The sequence below is a fragment of the Artemia franciscana genome, chromosome 20 (genome assembly GCF_032884065.1).
Source record: "Artemia franciscana chromosome 20, ASM3288406v1, whole genome shotgun sequence".
Taxonomy (NCBI): Eukaryota; Metazoa; Arthropoda; class Branchiopoda; order Anostraca; family Artemiidae; genus Artemia; species Artemia franciscana.
Window position 1 is genome coordinate 12305052 of NC_088882.1, and position 20816 is coordinate 12325867.

General features: G+C 34.5%; 1 protein-coding gene across 1 annotated transcript in view; it reads left to right on the forward strand.

Moving 5' to 3' along the window:
• LOC136039764 (somatostatin receptor type 2-like) overlaps window positions 1-20816 on the forward strand; it is a 188012-nt gene that overhangs the window by 116930 nt on the left and 50266 nt on the right. The window contains exons 4-5 of the mRNA XM_065723628.1: window positions 17972-18193; window positions 19280-19399. Of these exons, the coding sequence (XP_065579700.1) occupies window positions 17972-18193; window positions 19280-19399 (342 nt within the window). The remainder of the gene's footprint in view (window positions 1-17971; window positions 18194-19279; window positions 19400-20816) is intronic.

Genomic DNA, 20816 nt, shown 5'->3' on the forward strand with positions numbered 1-20816 from the left:
GAATCGATGCATGTTTTGATTTTGGCTCTCCGCAGAGGAATAATCAAAACGAAATTTGCATATTTTTTTTTTGGCTCAATGGCCTTCTCATAATTTTGATCGAATGATTTTGAGAAAAAAAGAGCGGGGGACGAAGCCTAGTTGCCCCCCGATTTTTTGGTTAATTAAAAAGGCAACTAGAACTTTTAATTTTTTACGAATCTTTTTATTGGTAAAAGATTTACGTAACTTATAAATTAGCTTACGTAAAGAACTTTTGTATTCTCATGTTTTTATTACATATATGAGGGGATTCGCCCCATCGTCAGTACCTCACTCTTTACACTAAAGCTTAAATTTTATCCCAATTCATTAAGAATGACCCCATGAATCACAAAAGCCGTAGAATAAGTAGTTGAAATTACCGAAAATACTTTAGCGTAAAGAGCGAGGTATTAGAAGGAGGTGAGCCCCTCATATGGGTAATAATTTCTGTTTGTTTTAAGTTTTATTGCTGTTCCTTACTTCCAGCTGAAAAAGCTTTTTCACTTTTATTTTTTAATTGTTTTTTTTTTAATAATGCTAGTAAATCCTGCTCTCCCTTCATGGAAATTTTCTTCTCCCATTACAAATTCTCGAAGGAAAGTTCCCCCAGCATATCCCCCTCTTCTCAACCCCTCCCCCAAACCAAAAAAATCCTCTTGAAAACGCCTGTATACTTCCCAATAACCATTACTATATGTAAGCACAGGTCAAAGTTTGTAACTTGTTGCCCCTCCCACGGGGACTGTGGGGGAGTAAGTCGTCCCCAAAGACATAGTTATAAGGTTTTTCGACTACGCTGAATAAAATGGCTATCTCAGAATTTTGATCCGTTGACTTTGGGAAAATAATTAGCGTGGGAGGGGGCCTAGGGGCCCTCCAATTTTTTGGTCACTTAAAAAGGGCACTAGAACTTTTCATTTCCGTTAGAATGAGCCCTCTTGCAACATTCTAGGACAACTGGGTCGATACGATCACCCCTGGGGAAAAAAAAAAAAAAAAAACAAAAAAACAAATAAACACGCATCCGTGATCTGCCTTCTGGCAAAAAATGCAAAATTCCACAAATTTTCTCAGACACGTAACTTTTGATGGGTAAGACTAAACTTGATGAAACTTATATATTTAAAACCAGCATTAAAATGCGATTCTTTTGATGTAGCTATTGGTATCAAAATTCCATTTTTTAGAGTTTTGGTTACTATTGAGCCGGGTCGCTCCTTACTACAGTTCGTTACCACGAACTGTTTGATTACACTTCCAACGAAGTCACCAACTACTGACGGTCAAAATGAATAAAATTAACACCTAAAAAGAGTGATTTTAACTCTCCCTCTTCCTCTCTTTGGTAAAAAAAGTCCATTTCACATAAAAAGTGTGCAAGCTGACAATCCTGGACATAAGCGCCATTTTTGGATTGTATAACATCCTATTCCCATTCAATGATAAATACGCTATGTAGTGAAGAAATACAGCTTCATTATGGTTTTAGCGAAAAAAATTATGGGATCCAGTCTATAGGCTAAAGATACCAAAATATTATTCGTCGAAAATTTCTGATTCATCGCTTCTTTAACGAAGGAAACATACCCCAGTAGAAGCAAACGGTTGATAAAAATGAATAATGGGACCCTTAGGAGTACATTAACGCATTATCGGGAAACGAATGATATACATCGTTCGGATTTCGACAAGGCAATATAAAATTATGTACAATAAAACGGTATAGACTGGATGAGGCATTTCATAGAGGTTTATGTTACATTTTTCTGAATAAATGGGATTCATCCTACATTCTTAATTTTGCATTTTCAACTGAAAGGAACAGCGACTTCTTTTTAAAGTCAGGAGAAGGCAGTCCCTAGAAACATTCTAGCTTTTCTGTTTGGAAAACCTTGAAAATCCATGAAAACGAAGCGTCATTTGAGTAATTTCATACCTTTGGGAGTTCCCTGTTGTGTTACCTACCTTGATTGGAAACCTTGCCGATTCAGGTGCATATTTTTTAAGCTATTGTATATTGAATCTAAGCGCTTTGCTTAACAATTAGGAAGATAATTTAGTTTTCTGTACTTTAAATTAGCTTGTCATACTTAAGATTCCCTGTCAATTTTTCTAAAACTGCTGGGAAAACCTACTAATGGGCTTTTATCTGTGAAACGGCCACCTGATGCTGAGATTTGCGAAATAGTTTTTAGAGTATCGAATCTCATCAAGGATGTATTTCTAATTGTTATATCTATTAAACAAGATGTAGATTTCCACAAGATTCTGTTTTTTTATTGTGAAGAAGAAACTACCAGAAAAGTGAGGCTTAAGAATCTGTTAGCAGTTTTGCATACACTGATAATATGCTTTATACTTCTACTGATTTATTTTTTATTTTTGATAAAGCTTTTTCGAGATTTGTTGGTCTTTACATATAATTAATCACTAATTTATACTACAAAACATTAATGTACAAGAAAATGAATCAGTAAAATCTTGTGCTCAATTAAAGAGTGACTGAAACTTGAAACTAATTTATAATTCCCAAGAAATTGGGGAAGCTGTCAGCCTCCTGAACCGTGTTAAATCAAGATCAATTTTAGGAGCATGTCAACCTCCAAAATCAAAAGGCGCAATAATTACCGGGAATAATGGGCAAAAATACCAATGGGGGAGCCGAAGTCTCGTTGGTGCTTCAACGGAACCCGTGTTACTACCTTGTTTACTTTTTTTTTACAACCCCATACTATGTATCTTAATGAATGGAATTGTCAACCCAGTGACAAGGGAGACATACAGAAGCAGTTCCCTAGCCACATCAACCATTCTCTCATTATAGCCTTAGAAAATGGGATTAGACCAGGCTTTTCATACAGCATATTAATTGAAATACGGTCAGTCAGCCGGGTACCCGAAACGATTTGTAGGCATTTTCTCTGGAAAACATCTAGCAAATCTTCATCCGGTTTTCGGAGTGCCCATGCTTCAGAGCCATATTTGACACATGTCTTCACTGTAGCTTCCAATATTCCAGTCTTGGTTTGTAGACTTATATTTTTATTCTTTGAAACTGTTTTTTAACTGTGAAAAAAACACCCTGAGCCTTGGCTATTCTACTTTTAACATCATGCTCCCACCGTCTTTACTAATAATGCTACCAAGGTCAGTGAAGTTCTTCACCTGATCAATCTTTAAGTTACCCAACGTCAGCTTTTCATCTTCAATTCTTCCTAGCCTTAGTGACTTAGTCTTCTGACATTAATTTTCAAACCTATAAGAGCACCCAGAGTTCACAAAACCTCTAAAATTTCATTCATTTTATCCACACTCTCATCTAAGATACTTAAATCATCAGCATAATCTTGGTAGCCTACAGAAGAATTTTTCCTCGCCATTTAATTCCATGGCCTTCCATTACCTTTCCTGTCCTTCTTGAGACAAAATCCTTCAAAATAGTCCATTTAAAGGGGAATAGAACGCAACCCTGCTTGATTCCTGATTTGGTACCGAATCAGCTGCTAATCTCGTTTCCTACTTTAACCGTAAAAGTTTATTCTCGTGCATAGCGCTAATCACTTTAATGTACTTGTCTGGTATACCATAAAAGGATAAGAGCTTTATCAACAGAATCGAATACTTGCTCATAAAATGTAAAAATGTGGATCAAAGGTGTTTGACAACTAAGGCACTTCTCTAAGAGTGAAATTTAGTAACTTTTTTCTAACCTCATAGCCACCATATTTAAGAAACTCATTTACCACACTATCTGCACCTTGAGCCTTATTATTTTTTTTATCCTTTTAGCACTGTCGCTAATTCTTCCTCACAAAATAAATCTTCCTTCATATCAAAGGTATCACAAACTTTTTCATTTTCCTTTTTATCTTTTTCTGCAACTGTATCTCGGTTTAGGACATTCTCAAAATGTTTCACCCATCTCTTTTTAACTCTTTCCTTATCACTAATTTTGGTTCCGTTCATATCTTTAACTAGGACAAGTCCGGATTGGCTACTCCCTCTCAATTTATTAACATGCCAGTATAATATTTTTCTATGCCATCTAGCTGTATCCTCCAGATCTTTGGCAATTTTATCCATGGTCTCCACTTCATACCTTCTTAGTTCATATTTTAATACTTTCTCCACTTTCTTGACATTCCTTTTGTTTTCATATGATCTATCACTCAGATAATTCTTGTACAAGCCCCTTCTCCTCTTTATTAAACATAAAGCTTCTTCACTAATATTCCTAGCTGCATTCTTAACTTTTTTCCCAAAGACACCATCAGCAACTTCACAAATTGTTTTCCTAAAATTATTCCACATTGTCACATTTGAAACTCCCAAGCGTAATATTTTAATGTTACTGGAAAGTTTCTCTCAAATTTTCAACTTGGTGTCTACCAACATCATAACTTCTCGGGAGGTAGTTACCCTTTCGAAATTTAAACTTTAAACTAACCCTAGACACTATTTATGTGGGTCTTTACTTTTAACATCGTTAACAACACTCCTCTATACCCTAGTTTCGTGTATTGATTCGACCAATTTTCCGCTTAGTATGACATAATCAACACCTTTTGCAATCATACCATTACGTGAATACCATGTCGAATTACGGGCCTTTCATGACCAAACACCGCATTGGTTAAAACTATATTGTTATACGTTCAAAATTACAAAGGTCTGCAGTCATTACTGCATTCTTTTCCGACACCAAATTTACCTAGGCTAGGATACCATCTATACCTATTTCTACCGACCTGGGCGCTAAAATCTCTTAGTAAAAACACCATATTTCTACCTTGGCTCCTGTCTATTTGCTCCTTTAACTGTAAGTAAAATTCATCTGAGTCACTAGTATCTCCGTCAGTCGGTTCAACAGGGGTATATACTACTATAACTGATACCCTGAACTCTTCAGTCATAAAGAGAGCAATTAGTATAATTTTTTTAATACCTTTCCAGCCTAAACAAGATATAGTATCTTCCTTATTCATTATAAGCCCTACTCCCTGTGTTTGTACCCCCTCCTTCCTGCTTGAGTAAAAATAGTCTATATCACCTTATTTCATGATTCCTACCCCCAGGATATGAGTTTCTGAAACTCCTACTAGTATCCTCTCAAGTATTTACAACCCTCCCTTCAATAAAAATCATATATTCCCCTGGACAATGCTAACAACACTTGCCTCCGAGCTCTGGGGGTTGAGTTGATCCCTGAGTTTTGTTATCTGATCTTTTGAAATATTTTTCATAAAAAAGCTATCTTGAATTTTTTTTTCTGGGACATATTTGGAAGCAAAAGACGTAGGGAGGTTGGATAGATACCATCCAATCCATTTTGCCTCTTAAACTAGAACTTTCAATTTCCAATAAAATAAACCCATTATGAGGTTTATACAGCATCCCCTTACATGTAAACATTATATTCCCCCGCAGAAAGACTTACAGTACTTACCCCTGGGGTCTAGAGGGTTGTGTCATCCCCAGAGTTTTATCTATCGGATCTTTGAACTATTTTGAACAAAACAGTTACGTCCAATCTCCATAGGATGCACTTGGAGAAAAGGCCTTGGGAGAAGCTAGTTGTCCTGCGATTAGTTTTGACTCTTAAAAAGGACACTAGAACATACGATTTCTAATCAAATGTGCCCTATTCCGAAGTTTATTTTACCACCCCTCCCATGTGAAGTGCCTCTGGAAGAAAAACAAAATAAAACAGTGAATGCTCATTGCCCATACTATAGGCAACGCTATAGTGTTGCCCCTGATATTGAAAAAATATATGTTATCAATGGGAAACTTGCACAAGTGACAGCCCTTGCCAGGGATGTGTTAGGGGTTTTTCAGTCCCTCAGTTACATTTTTTTACTTTTGGACTATTTTTTACAAAATGGCTATCACAAAATGTTGATGGATTCATTTGGGGATAGAGAGGCGATACAGGGAGGAGGTTTCTACTAGAAAAACAAATTTTAATACGCAGAGTTATTTCCAAAAAACACCTTGGATAGTGTCTATTTGTTTAACCTCGTGTACCACTAATCTGATTTAGCCATGTGAGAGGAACTAGATCTTTATAGAAATATTTTTCACAGAAGTTTTATTTGTGGTGTTTCAACCCTGTCTTCATATTTCAAGACCAAAGAAAGCAGTTGTTAATAGATGTACCAACGTATGAGGTAATGGCAACTCTTAAACTCTCCAAACGGTCTCTATAAAACTTTTTACCGTAATAATTAGCTCCCAAGAAGGGCTCTCTAGGATACCTGGAAGTCGTATATGCAATTTCCAACTATACAGAGACCTAAAATGCTATGAATTAACTTTCAGCTCATTTGTCTTTAATCAGCATATTACTTATCTATTTAACAGGCATGTGCCTCTTTTCATTTCTTAGTTTCTTTGTCTCAGCTTTAAAAGCTATTCCCTCGGTTCATTACTTTTTTATATTTTGTTTTGATCTGGTAAATAGATCTTAGGACGAATGGCTACCTACAAGTAGTTATAGCAAAGGATATGGATATGACCAGTTTTTGCATTACTGTGTTGGCTTGAGATAGTTCTGTAAAAAAAAAATAATGAGGTTTGCAGTAGTAATAGTAATAAAAGTTATACTGTTAGCAGTACTGTTATAAATTTTATTTTTTCACTTTAAGACCTTCAATTTCTTTTTGTTGTTATCTCTTTAATTCTGACCTACCTAGTATTTTCTTGTGATTTGGGAAAGTTTAATTTTTTTTGGGGGGAGGATTTGAAAGTTTCTAATTTATTTAGGTCTTTTATTTTTCCTTCATTGGGTTCTTATTGTTTTATGTTTAAAGCCGATCTACAATAAGTTTTTGGTCCTGATTCATTGCCTTGTCACGACAAGAACCTCCAACATTATTATTTTAATCAAACTTTAGTCATGCACAAGAAACACATTTGACTCGCTCCATTAAATAGCTCCATATAGAGGATAAGAAGGTAAGCGAAAAAACTTATCATTTCGAACGGAGAAGAAAAGGTAAATCGAATAATTCCAAGAGCTAAAACGACGAAAGCTTTCAAAAAATGATGTTTGAGGCTGCAGTATTAGGTGGCATTACTGATGTGGCATGTGACAGACTAGTGCTGAAGTGTAAAATTATGTTTCTCTCTTTTTTGATGTTCACAGGTCCATCCTACTCCCCAAGTATATCATATATGTTTTTTTTTTGTGAATGTTTGTGGAGTTCAACTTGGCAACACAATTAATTGCATTTCTCAATTTCTTTAAGTATAGTGGATATAGTTCGTTTCATAGGACAATTGAAAGACTAAAGAAGGTGTATTAGGTGCTTTTATTTGAATACCCATTCTCACTATGAAGAGATGTAATCTCAATAGTGAGAATTCTCTCTGATAGGCCAAGTAGTTACAATTGTCTTAATTGGAAAAGCGGTCAATAATGTTTCGGTATTTTGTGCGTAACGAAAATAGTCATCAACAAAGGCTAATAGCCTTGCTTTTGATTAATGACCCTAGTTTTCACAAAAAACAACACTGATATTCTTTTCCCTAACGTATAGTTTTTCTCATTGCTAAGGTGGCACAACTTCATGTGACTATGATACACCTATTATTTTTTATTTATTATTCTTTCTATTTTAGTTCGTATCTAGGCACGCTTTCTACTTTGATGGGATTCAAAAGCAAATGTATCCTTTAGAATTATAACTTAATAGAATAAACGTCTAAATAAACTGTATTTTGGTGGTCTTTCTACTCACCAGCCGACTACAGACAATCCTAACTGCGTAGTTTTGAATGAGGTTGGCGGTCTGTTTTTATCTAATAAATAGAAACGGGCAGTTGATAGAAAAATGAACACCCCTCATTCTTTCAAACGTATACCTCTTGAAAACCATAGCAAAGTTAAATCTATCCCCTGGGGTAAAGGGATCAGTTTCTGCCTTTCATGTTTTGTCTATATATTTTGTTTCAGTGTATTTGATTATGTAATTTCAATCTTTTTTTTTTTTTTACCCAAATGGGTATGTTCAGTAGTTTAGGAAGTGGTTTCATTATTATAATTCTACTATTTTCCATTTACTTGATCATTTTTAGTCTTCAGTTTCTAGTTACTATTAAGCACAGAAACTTCACAGAGACTGGTAAAGGTCTAAATTAAGGGCTACTGAGAAGGAAACATGTTAAGAAAGAAACTTACTTCATAATAGGCGGAATAATTGTAGCTAACGCATTTTGACAACACCCTCACTATATTTTATCCACAGTCCCCCCCGCCCCCACCCCTAATTGCAAATATATTGCCTAAATTATTTAATTCCTAGTCAGTCAGTTTGGGACCCTAAACAATCGCGTAGGTAATTTCTCTGGAAAATATGTAGCAAATCGTCCTCCATAAATCTGAGCGCCCACGCTTCAGAACCATATTTGATCACTGTATTTTCCGATGTTCTAATATTGGTTCGCATATAAGGGAAAGAGTATAGAAATAAAAGTGAAGTATAGAAGCAAAATAATTGATTTAGAACCAAAATTATTTAGATAGGAAAAGCAAAATGATCAGAGGCAATAATGTATCGTTGCCTGTATAAAGGCCATTTGACTTCAATGGTATATTTTTTTTTCCCAGAGGCCGTTTGAAGTTGCAAAACTTCAAACGGGGCTCATTAAATTGCATATGCGAAGTTCTAGTGCCCTTTCTAAGAGACAAAAGTCTAGTTTGTCGATAAGAAGGCAACTAGCCCCCTTAAGCCCCTTTTCTCCAATTGCTTCCATTAAAAATAATAACCTTTGGGGTTGACACTACCCCAAAGAACCTGGGGGCAGGTGTTGCATGTTATACCTCGGAGGGCATATGTATTTTTTATAAAAGGAATGGATGTATAGACTCCAGAGGCGGCTCATTGGATTGTAAATGGAAAGTTACAGTTCCCATTTTAAGAGTCAAAGCGACCAGAGAGCAACTAGCTTCTCCCCCCCACATTTTTCCCCTTATACATCCCATCGAATTTTTGAGATAGTTATTTTATTCGAAACATACTGAAGATCATATAAAAAAACCGGGATGACACAACCCTATTACTTGGGAGCAAGTGTTGTAATTCATACCCCGGAGGCTTACAAGGTTCTTATTGAAGTTGGGGTCGTATTACATTTAGAGAGCGCTCATTTGATTGAAAATTTAAATTTTTGGTCGCGTTTTAAGAGTCTAAAGTGATCGATACGCAATTAGCCTACCCAAGTTGTTCTTCCCCAAATGAATCCGATTGAATTTTTTAGATCGCCGGGGAGTCGTAGTGGGGGTGGGTTGAGACCACCTTAAGATTGGGTAGTCGTAGTAACTTTGGAAAGGACTTATATGACTGGAAATTGAAAGTTGAAACTGTGCCTCTGGTGTTGACAACCCCTTAGCCCCTGGTAAGAGGGCTATCAGTTATGCTAGTTGCCTATTGTTAACTTGTAAAGTTTTTATAGACATAGTGGCTATATAAACTTTGAATGGAGCTCATATAGTCTGAAATTAAAAGCTCCAGTTCCATTTTTAGTGATCTCCTCCCTGTATCGCCTCTCTATTCCCAAATGCATCCATCAATATTTTGTGATAGCTATTTTGTAAAAAATAATCCAAAAGTAAAAAAATGTAACTGAGGGACTGAAAAACCCCTAACACAATCCTGGCAAGGGCTGTCACTTGTGCAAGTTTCCCATTGATAACATATATTTTTTCAATATCAGGGGCAACACTATAGCGTTGCCTATGGTATGGGCAATGAGCATTCACTGTTTTATTTTGTTTTTCTTCCAGAGGCACTTCACATGGGAGGGGTGGTAAAATAAACTTCGGAATAGGCCACATTTGATTAGAAATCGTATGTTCTAGTGTCCTTTTTAAGAGTCAAAACTGATCGCAGGACAACTAGCTTCTCCCAAGGCCTTTTCTCCAAGTGCATCCTATGGAAATTTGATGTAACTGTTTTGTTCAAAATAGTTCAAAGGTCCAATAGATAAAACTCTGGGGAATACACAACCCTCCAGACCCCAGGGGTAAGTACTGTAAGTCTTTCTGCGGGGGCATATAATGTTTACATGTAAGGGGGTGCTGTATAAACCTCATAGTGGGTTTATTTTATTGGAAATTGAAAGTTCTAGTTTAAGAGGCAAAATGGATTGGATGGTATCTATCCAACCTCCCTACGTCTTTTGCTTCCAAATATGTCCCCAAAAAATTCAAGATAGCCTTTTTATGAAAAATATTTCAAAAGATCAGATAACAAAACTCAGGGATCAACTCAACCCCCAGAGCTCGGAGGCAAGTGTTGTTAGCATTGTCCAGGGGAATATATGATTTTTATTGAAGGGAGGGTTGTAAATACTTGAGAGGATACTAGTAAATGAAAACTGATAGTTCCACTGCACTTTTTAAGAGTCAAAATGATCGGAGGCACCTACACCCCCTAAGCCCAATTTCCCCAAATGCATCCGATCGAACTCTTGAAATAACCACTTTTTCAAAATCGTCAATCGATCAGATAACAAAAGCTTTGGGGTTTACACAAGCCTCCGCCCCATCAGATCCCAGGTGATTTCGGGGGGTATATGGGGTGTTTATGTAAGGAATGGTATTATAAACAAGGGTCAAGATTTTAATATAGCCAATTTGTTCAAAATAGTCAAATCATTAGATAACAAAAGCTTAAGGGTCAACACAACCCCCCCGAGCCCGGGGATAGGTTGTAAGTTCTGCCCTGGAGGCATGTAAGGAGTCTTATGGAAGTGGTGGTCATATAAACTTCGAAGGAGGCTCAAGCGATTTGTAATTGGGAGTTATGGGTCCCGCTTTAAGAGTCAAAAGTGATCGGAAACCTTATGTGACCCCCCTCCCCCACATTCTATTTTCTCCAAGTTCCCCTAATCAAATTTTTGAGACTGCTATTTTGTTTAGAATACATTAAACATTATACAAGAAACTCCGGAGCTTACACAAACCCCCCAAAACCTGGGTATAAGTTATGTAAGCTGTACCCTGGGGTCACATAAGGTTTCCATGGAAGGGGTGGTCGAGTAAATTTTACAGAAGGTCAATTGATCGGAAATTGAAAGTTCTAGCTACCTTTTAAGAGTCATAAGGGACTGAAGGGAAACTAGCCCCCTTGCCCTCTCTTCCAAAATTGCATCCAATTGACTTTTTGAGATAGCTGTGTTGTTCAAAATAAACGGAATATCATATAACAAACAATCCAGGTTTGACACAACCCCCCAAAGCCCTGGGGCAAGTGTTGTAAGTTATTCCCATGTGGCATATAAGGTTTTTATATAAGGGGTGGCTGTATAGACCTCGGAAGGGGATCATTTGATTAGACATTGGAAGTTATAGTTCTCTTTTCAGAGTAAAAATTGACCGTAGGGCAGCTAGCCCCACCACGCCCTTTTCCCAAAAATAGTTCAGTCTAAATTTTGAGATAGCCATTTTGTTCAAAATAGTCAATGTATCATATAACAATGCCTTTTGGGTTGAAACATCACGCAAAGTCGGGCTGTGTCAACATATTGCTTTTACATTATTACTTTTACCGTTAGGTAAGGTGGTAGTAGCCAAACTCTTGTTTGTAATAATTTTTGTTCGTTCTAAGTTGTATTTTCATTATTCAAATTAAGCTTCACCTTTCTGTAAGATTTATTAATTCAATTATATTAGTACCCATGTATGTTTGTTTGCTATGATAGTTCATTTAATTTCTATTCATTTTATGTTCCATTTACTCTTTAATAGTAATGTTTTTTCGTTTTAAATTTTAATTGTTACAGATTTTACTTTTCTTTGAAAAAGTTGTTTTTCGGAATTTTGTTTTAATTATTAAAAAAAAAAAATTGATTCATGATCTCACTGCTAATGAGGTAAAACAAAGAACAACAAAATGAAGAAATCTCCAAAATTACAAACCAGAACCAAGCAAAAAAAAAGAAACGAAGCAACTGCCATCTGTATCAGTTAGGTAAGCTAAGACCCACAACAACCCAACCAAAACAAATTAAGAAGAAAAACAGCAATCCTAAAAAAATGGACTGAAAAATAGATTGCACACCAATTAGATACTTCATATAAATTTTGTACCAAGTAAGCCAAAAATAGCAAAGATTTAGCGAATGTAAACCCTCAAACCGACTAAGAAAACATAAGAAAGTGAAAATAAAAAAAAACAATTTACAGAACAAATTAAGAAGACATGATCAGAAATAAGAAAATTAGAGATTAATATGACACATGAAAAAAACGAAAAACCATATGTATCAAACATTAAATGAATTCAAAAAAATTATCACCAAATATACCTCAGTAGAACGAAGATCAAATTTTATGGAATCAAGTGACACTAAGGGTAATTGTTAAGACAAAAGCACCAAAAATCAAGATAAAAACAATTTTGTTGGAAAAAAGCATAAGTTGCAATACAAAATAGGCCAAACGCAAAAGCCAAAACACAAATCAAGAAACCAAAACAATAACAAAATGAACATAATAACAAATAACAAAATAAGATGTATGGCAAAATGCTTTGCAAATACATAGTTTGGGATATAAATTTGCACATTAGGGGGGAATGGTTGGGGATAGACCAAAGTTAAGTGCTTTTAGGAATAAAATAAGTCAGCTCCTAGGATTTTTCGGATTACTTGTATCATTCCTAAAAGCGCTTCACTTTGGACTACCCCCTCCCTAATATGAAAATATATAGAACAAATTATGTATATCCCTTGCATTTTACCATGCGTGACTCTTTTGGTTCAGATTAATACCCGTAAGTTAAAGCAGCTTAATCCACGAGTAAATAGTGATGTAGGCATAACGAAGGAGATTCTAGTTTTCAGGCTTCAAGTTATCAGGTATAATGAAATTATGGCTTTACAAATATGTGCAAGCTTTGATCATATGTTGCCTCTCCCAAATGGTTAGAAATGCCAGAATCAAGGACAAAAGAGCACACCGAGTGTGAGTCAAACGCTAGCCACCCATGTAAGGGGCGGCTTAAAAAGAAATTCCTAAAGTTGCACACAATAGCTAAAGAAAAACAGAACTTAAATAATTATCAAGTGCTTCGAAAAACCCCAAAGCACAGATGTAAATAAAGAAGCATCAAACTCAAGAAAAAGCGAGAGCAACAAAAAGTGAACAAACTAAAAAAATTTAGCTCTAAGTCCTGTTGAAAATATTCAATATAACGCTCACTATAGCCAATCAGGCACAATCAGCCCTAAAAAAGGCAAAAGAAAAGAATTCAAACCAAAAATAGCAATTTAAATAAGAATTTTGACGTTAAGCTTTTCCCTTATCTTCTCCTCTGTAGCAGTTTCCCTCTGCGTCTTCTAAAATTTATCTTCCTTAGTTTCGCCAATGCTCTTTAAAAATAACTGTAATTATCAGGTTGCTTTTTATTATACAACGTGTTGAATAAATTCACCACCACTCCTTTTCTGGCCTTCAGCCTTAAATCAGTAGAACTGTAATTCAAATTCGCATAAGGTACATTTAAAACTTTCAAACGTTACAAAATACAAATACAGTAATAAAGAAGTTGACCTCAGTTCGAATAATCTCAGTTTTTTTGAGTTGTTGCTGGTAGCCAATGCTTTTGTTTTATATTAATACTAGCTGTTGGGGTGGCGCTTCGCGCCACCCCAACACCTAGTTGGTGGGGGCGCTTCGTGCCCCCGCCCATGCCCCCCCGCGCGCGTAAGTCGTTACGCGCCATATTAGTTACGCGCCATTGTAGTTGTGTCCCTGTGTCCCACCTGTGAATATAGATATATATATATATATATATATATATATATATATATATATATATATATATATATATATATATATATATATCTATATATATAAAAATAAGTTGTCTGTCTGTGGATGGATGGATGGATGTGTCAGGTGACGTCACCTGAAAAAACTGGATTAGGTGACGTCAAAACTGAAAAAACTAAAAAAAGGCAAAAACTACAAAAAAAACTAAAAACTAATAAAAAAAATAAAAAAGCTAAAAAACTAAAAAAACTATAAAGGTAAAAACCAATAAAAAACTAAAAAAAAACTGAAAAAACTAAAAAAAGGCAAAAACTACAAAAAAAAACTAAAAACTAATAAAAAAAGTAAAAAAGCTAAAAAACTAAAAAAACTAAAAAAACTAAAAAAAGGTAAAAAACTAAAAAAAATAAAAAATAAAAAAAAACTAAAAAAAAGGAAAAAACTGAAAAATAAGCTAAAATAAAGGTAAAAACCAATAAAAAACTAAAAAAAAAGGAAAAAACTAATAAATGACGACACTCAAAGAGAAAGCGACCAGGACAAAAGGAATGTTCGATTAGCAATCAACAAAGCACCGGGACACAGGGAGTATAAATGACGACCAGGACATAAGTAAAAAAAAAAAAACTATCTATATATATAAAAATAAGTTGTCTGTGGATCTGTGGATCGTGGATCAGGTGACGTCACCTGAAAAAACTGGATCAGGTGACGTCAAAACTGAAAAAACTAAAAAAAGGCAAAAACTACAAAAAAAACTAAAAACTAATAAAAAAAATAAAAAAGCTAAAAAACTAAAAAAACTAAAAAAAGGCAAAAACTACAAAAAAAACTAAAAACTAATAAAAAAGCTAAAAAACTAAAAAAACTAAAAAAAAGGCAAAAACTACAAAAAAACTAAAAACTAATAAAAAAAATAAAAAAGCTAAAAAACTAAAAAAACTAAAAAAACTAAAAAAAGGTAAAAAACTAAAAAAACTAAAAACTAAAAAAAAACTAAAAAAGGTAAAAACTAAAAGAACTAAAAAAGAAAAAAATAAATGACGACACTCAAAGAGAAAGCGACCAGGACAAAAGGAATGTTCGATTAGCAATCAACAAAGCACCGGGACACAGGGAGTATAAATGACGACCAGGACACAAGTAAAAAAAAAAATTAACAAAACTAAAAAGAAGGTAAAAACTACAAAAAAACTAAAAAGAAAAAAAAACTAAAAACTAATAAAAAAACTAAAAAATCTAAAAATCTAAATAAACTAAAAAAGAAAAAAAAAGGAAAAAAATAAAGGAGAAAAACAAAACTAAAAAACGAATGTATATACAGACCGGTACACCGGGATACAAATGACGACCGGGACACAGGGAATATAAATAACGACCGGGACACAGGGACACAACTACAACGGGGACACCGGGGGAAACAGGGGGATATAAATGACGACCGGGACAAAAAAACTAAAAAGAAATAAAAACTAAAAACTAATAAAAAAAACTAAAAAATCTAAAAATCTAAATAAGCTAAAAAAGAAAAAAAAAGGAAAAAAATAAAGGAGAAAAACAAAACTAAAAAACGAATGTATATACAGACCGGGACACCGGGATACAAATGATGACCGGGACCCGGGACACAGGGAATATAAATGACGACCGGGACACAGGGACACAACTACAACGGGGACACCGGGGGAAACAGGGGGATGTAAATGACGACCGGGACACCGGGACAGGGAATGGTCGATTAGCAATCACCATCAACAAAGCTCAAGGGCAATCATTAGAATCATGAGGTATAGATCTGAATACAGATTGTTTTCCCATGGACCATTATATGTTGCATGTTCAAGAGTCGGTAAACCTGACAATCTATTTATATGCAAAGACAATGGGACAGCAAAGAATGTTGTATATTCGCAAGTTTTACGTAGTTAAAACCATATATATATATATATATCTATATTCACAGGTGGGACATAGGGACACAACTACAATGGCGCGTAACTATTATGGCGCGTAACGACTTACGCGCGCGGGGGGGCTTGGGGGGGGCGCGAAGCGCCCCCACCAACTAGGTGTTGGGGTGGCGCGAAGCGCCACCCCAACAGCTAGTATATATATATATATATATATATATATATGTGTGTGTGTGTGTGTTTTTTTAACTACGTAAAACTTGCGAATATACAACATTCTTCGCTGTCCCATTGTCTGTGTATATAAATAGATTGTCAGGTTTACCGACTCTTGAACATGCAACATATAATTGTCCATGGGAAAAACAATCCGTATTCAGATATATACCTAATGATTCTAATGATTGCCCTTGAGCTTTGTTGATTGTGATTGCTAATCGAACATTCCCTGTGTCGCCGTCGTCATTTATATATCCCCCTGTGCCCCACGGCGTCACCGTTGTAGTTGTGTCCCTGTGTCCCGGTCCTCATTTATATTCCCTGTGTCCCGGTCGTCATTTGTGTCCCGGTGTCCCGGTCTTTATATACATTCGTTTTTGAAATGGTATATGATGAAATAAATTTTTGTGTTTTTTCCCTTTTTTTCTTTTTCTTTTTTTTTGGTTTTTACCTTTTTTAATTAGTTTTTTTAGTTTTTTTCTTTTTAGTTTTTTTTTGTAGTTTTTACCTTTTTAGTTTTTTTTTATTTTTTTTTTTTTTTAGTTTTGTTTTTCTCCTTTATTTTTCAGTTTTTTTCTTTTTTTTATTTTCTTTTCTTTTTTTATTTTTTTAGTTTTTTAGTTTTTTTTATTTGTTTTTATTAGTTTTTATTTTTGTTTTAGTTTTTTTTGTAGTGTACATTTTTTTTTAGTGTTTTTAGTCTTTTTTTTTAGTTTTTAGTTTTTGTTTTTTTTGTAGTTTTTACCTAGCCAAGGTTCGAGCCTGAAACCTTTTGGACCTAGAACCTGGAACATAACGCGCTACCAACTCAGCTACTTCGGGCTTGAATACATTCGTTTTTGAATTGGTATATGATGAAATAATTCATAATTCAGACGTCATATGCGGACAGACAGACAGACAGACATAACACACATACAACTTATTTTTATTTTTTTCACCTTTATTTTTCAGTTTGTTTCCTTTTTTTCTTTTTTTTTCTTTTTTAGTTTTCTTAGTTTTTTAGTTTTTTATTAGTTTTTAGTTTTTTTTTCTTTTTAGTTTTTTTTGTAGTGTTTACCTTTTTCTAGTTTTTTTAGTTTTTTTTTTAGTTTTTAGTTTTTTCTTTTTAGTTTTTTTTTGTAGTTTTTACCTAGCCAAGGTCCGAACCAGCAACCTCTCAGACCTAGAACCTGGAACATAACGCGTCCCCAACTCAGCTACTTCGGGCTTGAATACATTCGTTTTTGAATTGGTATATGATGAAATAATTCAGACGTCATATGCGGACAGACAGACAGACTTTTCTTGCAGTTCCTGTGATTCCTCGGCACGCTTTCTTTTCTTACTTTCTCTATCAGCCGCAAGTTTTTTGGCATAGACTCTTTGAGCAGCTTCCTCGGCTGTTGCCATTGTAGGTTCTTCAGTCATTTTACAATTAAACATTTTTCCGTCCACGATCTTCTTACAATTAAAAATTTGTCTTTGAACGAATTTCTTAAATACCTTTAATGACGTCATCGTCATAACAAACATGACGACAACTAACTTCATGACGACATGACGACATGATGACATGACGACATGATGACATGACGTCACTCGACAGACCCACAGACAACTTATTTTTATATAAATAGATAGATTACGGGGGCTCGCTCGGGAAAGCAGAGTATAGTTTTTAATGACATTGTATACATTTTATTTTATTCGGTTCTGGAAAGTAAAACCATCAAGGCATTGGACGAGCGGGTGTTGGGTATTTGTGACGTCATCCACATGAAAATTTTTTCCCAAAATTAAGGTCCTAAACAAATTTTCCTAAAGTTGCAACCTATCTAGGTCGTTTTTCACACCTATCTAGAAAAAGTTGTAATACTGTTTATGAGAAAAATTACAGCTAAATAGATAAATATAAATATATAGAACTATTGTTCGCTTCATAAAATGAGATAGATTTTAAGATTTTGCTAGTTTATCATATATTGCTCCGCAGTAAATTGCTCTATATTTTATTTTTGTGAGCCATAAATTATTAATGAACATTAATAATTTTCAGGTCGTCGCGTTAACAGGCTGGATGGTTTCTGCTCTATTAATATTGCCAATTTTCATGTATGCTAACACTGTGCCGTCTCCTCGAGGGCTAAATTGTAATATTGTTTGGCCAGAATTTTACTATGGTCTGCCCATTTTTACTATTTATTCGTTCTTTGCTGCATTTGCTGTTCCAACCTCCCTCATCATGGTTTTTTACTGTATGGTTGTACAAAAACTTAAGGTGAGACTCCGTATTTTCTTATAAACTTGTTTAGTTGTGAAGGTGAGGTAGAATACCATGATTATTATTTATGTTCGATTTTTGATGGTCATATTTTAATATTAACAGTATACTTACAACCGGCCAAATGAACAAAGATTAAAGTGGGGTATAGAATAAAGAGAAAGGAAACTCCCAAAACACACACCACAAAACTACTTTTAATTTTTTTTTCTACTAAATTTAGTTTTACTTTATCTTGATCATCAATTTCTGATAAATAATGCACCACTTTCAGGAAAGGTAAACTTTGCTTCCAAGAAAATTAGTAGCATTTTAATTCAGTTTTAGACCATCCCTGAAAACAAAAGCCTGTATCCTTAACTCCTAGAAAAAAAAACTTTCAAACTATTAAAAATAGTGCTTAATGGTTCGTTTTGGAAACGCTCAGTAAGATTTCAATTTCGGTTTCAGCAAAGATGTATTTGTGCAAACTATTTTTTATCACATCGGGAATTTTAGTCTTCAAATAGGAATAATTTTATTTGTAACAGTTTTTTTTGTTAAAAGTAATTTAGGCATTCAGTACAAGAATAGTGCAACTAGATAAGGTATAATTGATGGAATATTTGAATTTCTTTCAAAGTTCAAGAAAAATAAGTGAGGAATCCCAGTGAAATTCAGAGAAAAAAAAAATCACATTTGAGTATATAAAAACAATGCGTCCTCGACGCAAGTTAAAGAAAAAAGAACATAGAGGAAAACTTTAAATAAAACGGATAGTGGAAAACTTTGGGCCATTCAAAAATTAAGCTTTTTGGTATTTTTAGCATTTAAGTTTCCGATTTTTTTAATTTTTTGGTTAACATTGATTTTAACTAAGAAAACTTACTCTAGCTATATATTTACTAAACTCACAATCCTCACCTCCACCACCTTTGTATGTCCTATCAATTTTCGTTGTTTATTCGAAACACTCTTATTATTTTGTGTAATTGCTTTTGATTCCATTAGTTCTACAAAAAAAAAAAAAAAAAATAAAATAAAAAAAAAAAAAAAAAATCCCCATCTAGTGATGTAACGTAAACTTTCGATTTTTGTATTTAGACTGTCGGACCTCGCCAGAAATCTGAAGAAAAGAAGAAATCCCATCGTCGCGTGACCCGTTTAGTGCTTACAGTTGTCACTGTGTATGTCCTCTGCTGGTTACCTTACTGGATTATCCAGGTAAGCTAAGTTACAAAAGCAAGGTTTTTCGGACGGAAGTATAGAGCAAAGTTGCAACTAAAAACAAACCAAAATTTGCTTTGCTGAAGACTCGAAATGTATCTGAAAGACTAGCTTAAATAAATAGAATAGTAATGTTTTCTAATATCTGCAAAATTCTAAAAACTAGTGCTTTAATAAAGCCGCAAAACCAACAGAAAAAGAGGATGTTCTCTGAGGAGGAGGGGATTATATGACTAGCTTGCACAAAATAAAGACTTATTTATAAGTCTTTCAATAGTCTATCAGCAACAATGATATCAACTTATTTTGGTATACAATTATAATTCTCTCAAGAACCAAAGCAAGCTTAGTTTTCAGTAAAGCACACATTCTTAGAATTCTGCAGTTAAAAGGAAATGTCACGAGTCAGTTTATTTTAGCCAGTTTTGTAGAAATATCTGGCGCAATCGGGGAAAAAGGAAGTTGTTCGTTTCAAGTTTCAACTTCGCTATTTACATCCATAAGGATTTTTTTTAATTACATAAAAAAAATTCGCTTAACTGAAAGTAAGGAGCAACATTAAAACTTGAAAAAAAGAGAAATTATTCCAAATATGAAAGGGTCGCCTTCTCCTCAATACCTTGTTCTTCTCGATGAAGTTTTTAGCCCTTTTAAAAATGCTTCCTATTCTAATTTAAACGACTTTTGTGTTTTAGGACATGTTCTTAGCAAATTGGGACTAACAGTCAAATCTTAGCGTAAAGAGCAAGATATTGAGGAGGGAGAAACCCCTTCACATACGGAAAATTTTTGTGTTCGTTTTGAGTTTTAATGGTGCTACTTACTTCAGTTGAAAAAAATTGTTTTTGTTATGTAATTTTTGATCATTTTTTAAATAATGCCGGTAAATCTGGCTCATCCTCCATGAAAAATTCCTCCCCTCACCGAAAAGTTCTCTGTGGAAAGTTCCTCCCACGCAAAATACACCCCCCATAAGATTCCCTCGCTGCGATTCCATCCTCGCTGAAATTCCCCTCCCCCATAAAATTTCTTATAGACAATTTACTCGGAGAAAATACCCTTGTCATGCTTTCATTTGAAGAATACTTCAAATTTTAATCGTTTTTCCGATCAATCCGGAAGTCTCCCCTTCAGTAGAAATTCTTCACTGAAACGCGAACCCACTAAATTTGTCCCCGAGCTAACAATTCCCCCAGGAACCTTTCCATATACAAAATTGAGCTGACAAATAAAAAAATATATATATATATATATATATATATATATATATATATATATATATATATATATATATATATATATATATATATATATATATATATATATATATATATATAGGAATTCTGTAGAATCCTCCCAGTCTAAAAGTTCCCCTGGAATGTGAACCACCGGAAAACTGCCTCCTCACGGAAAA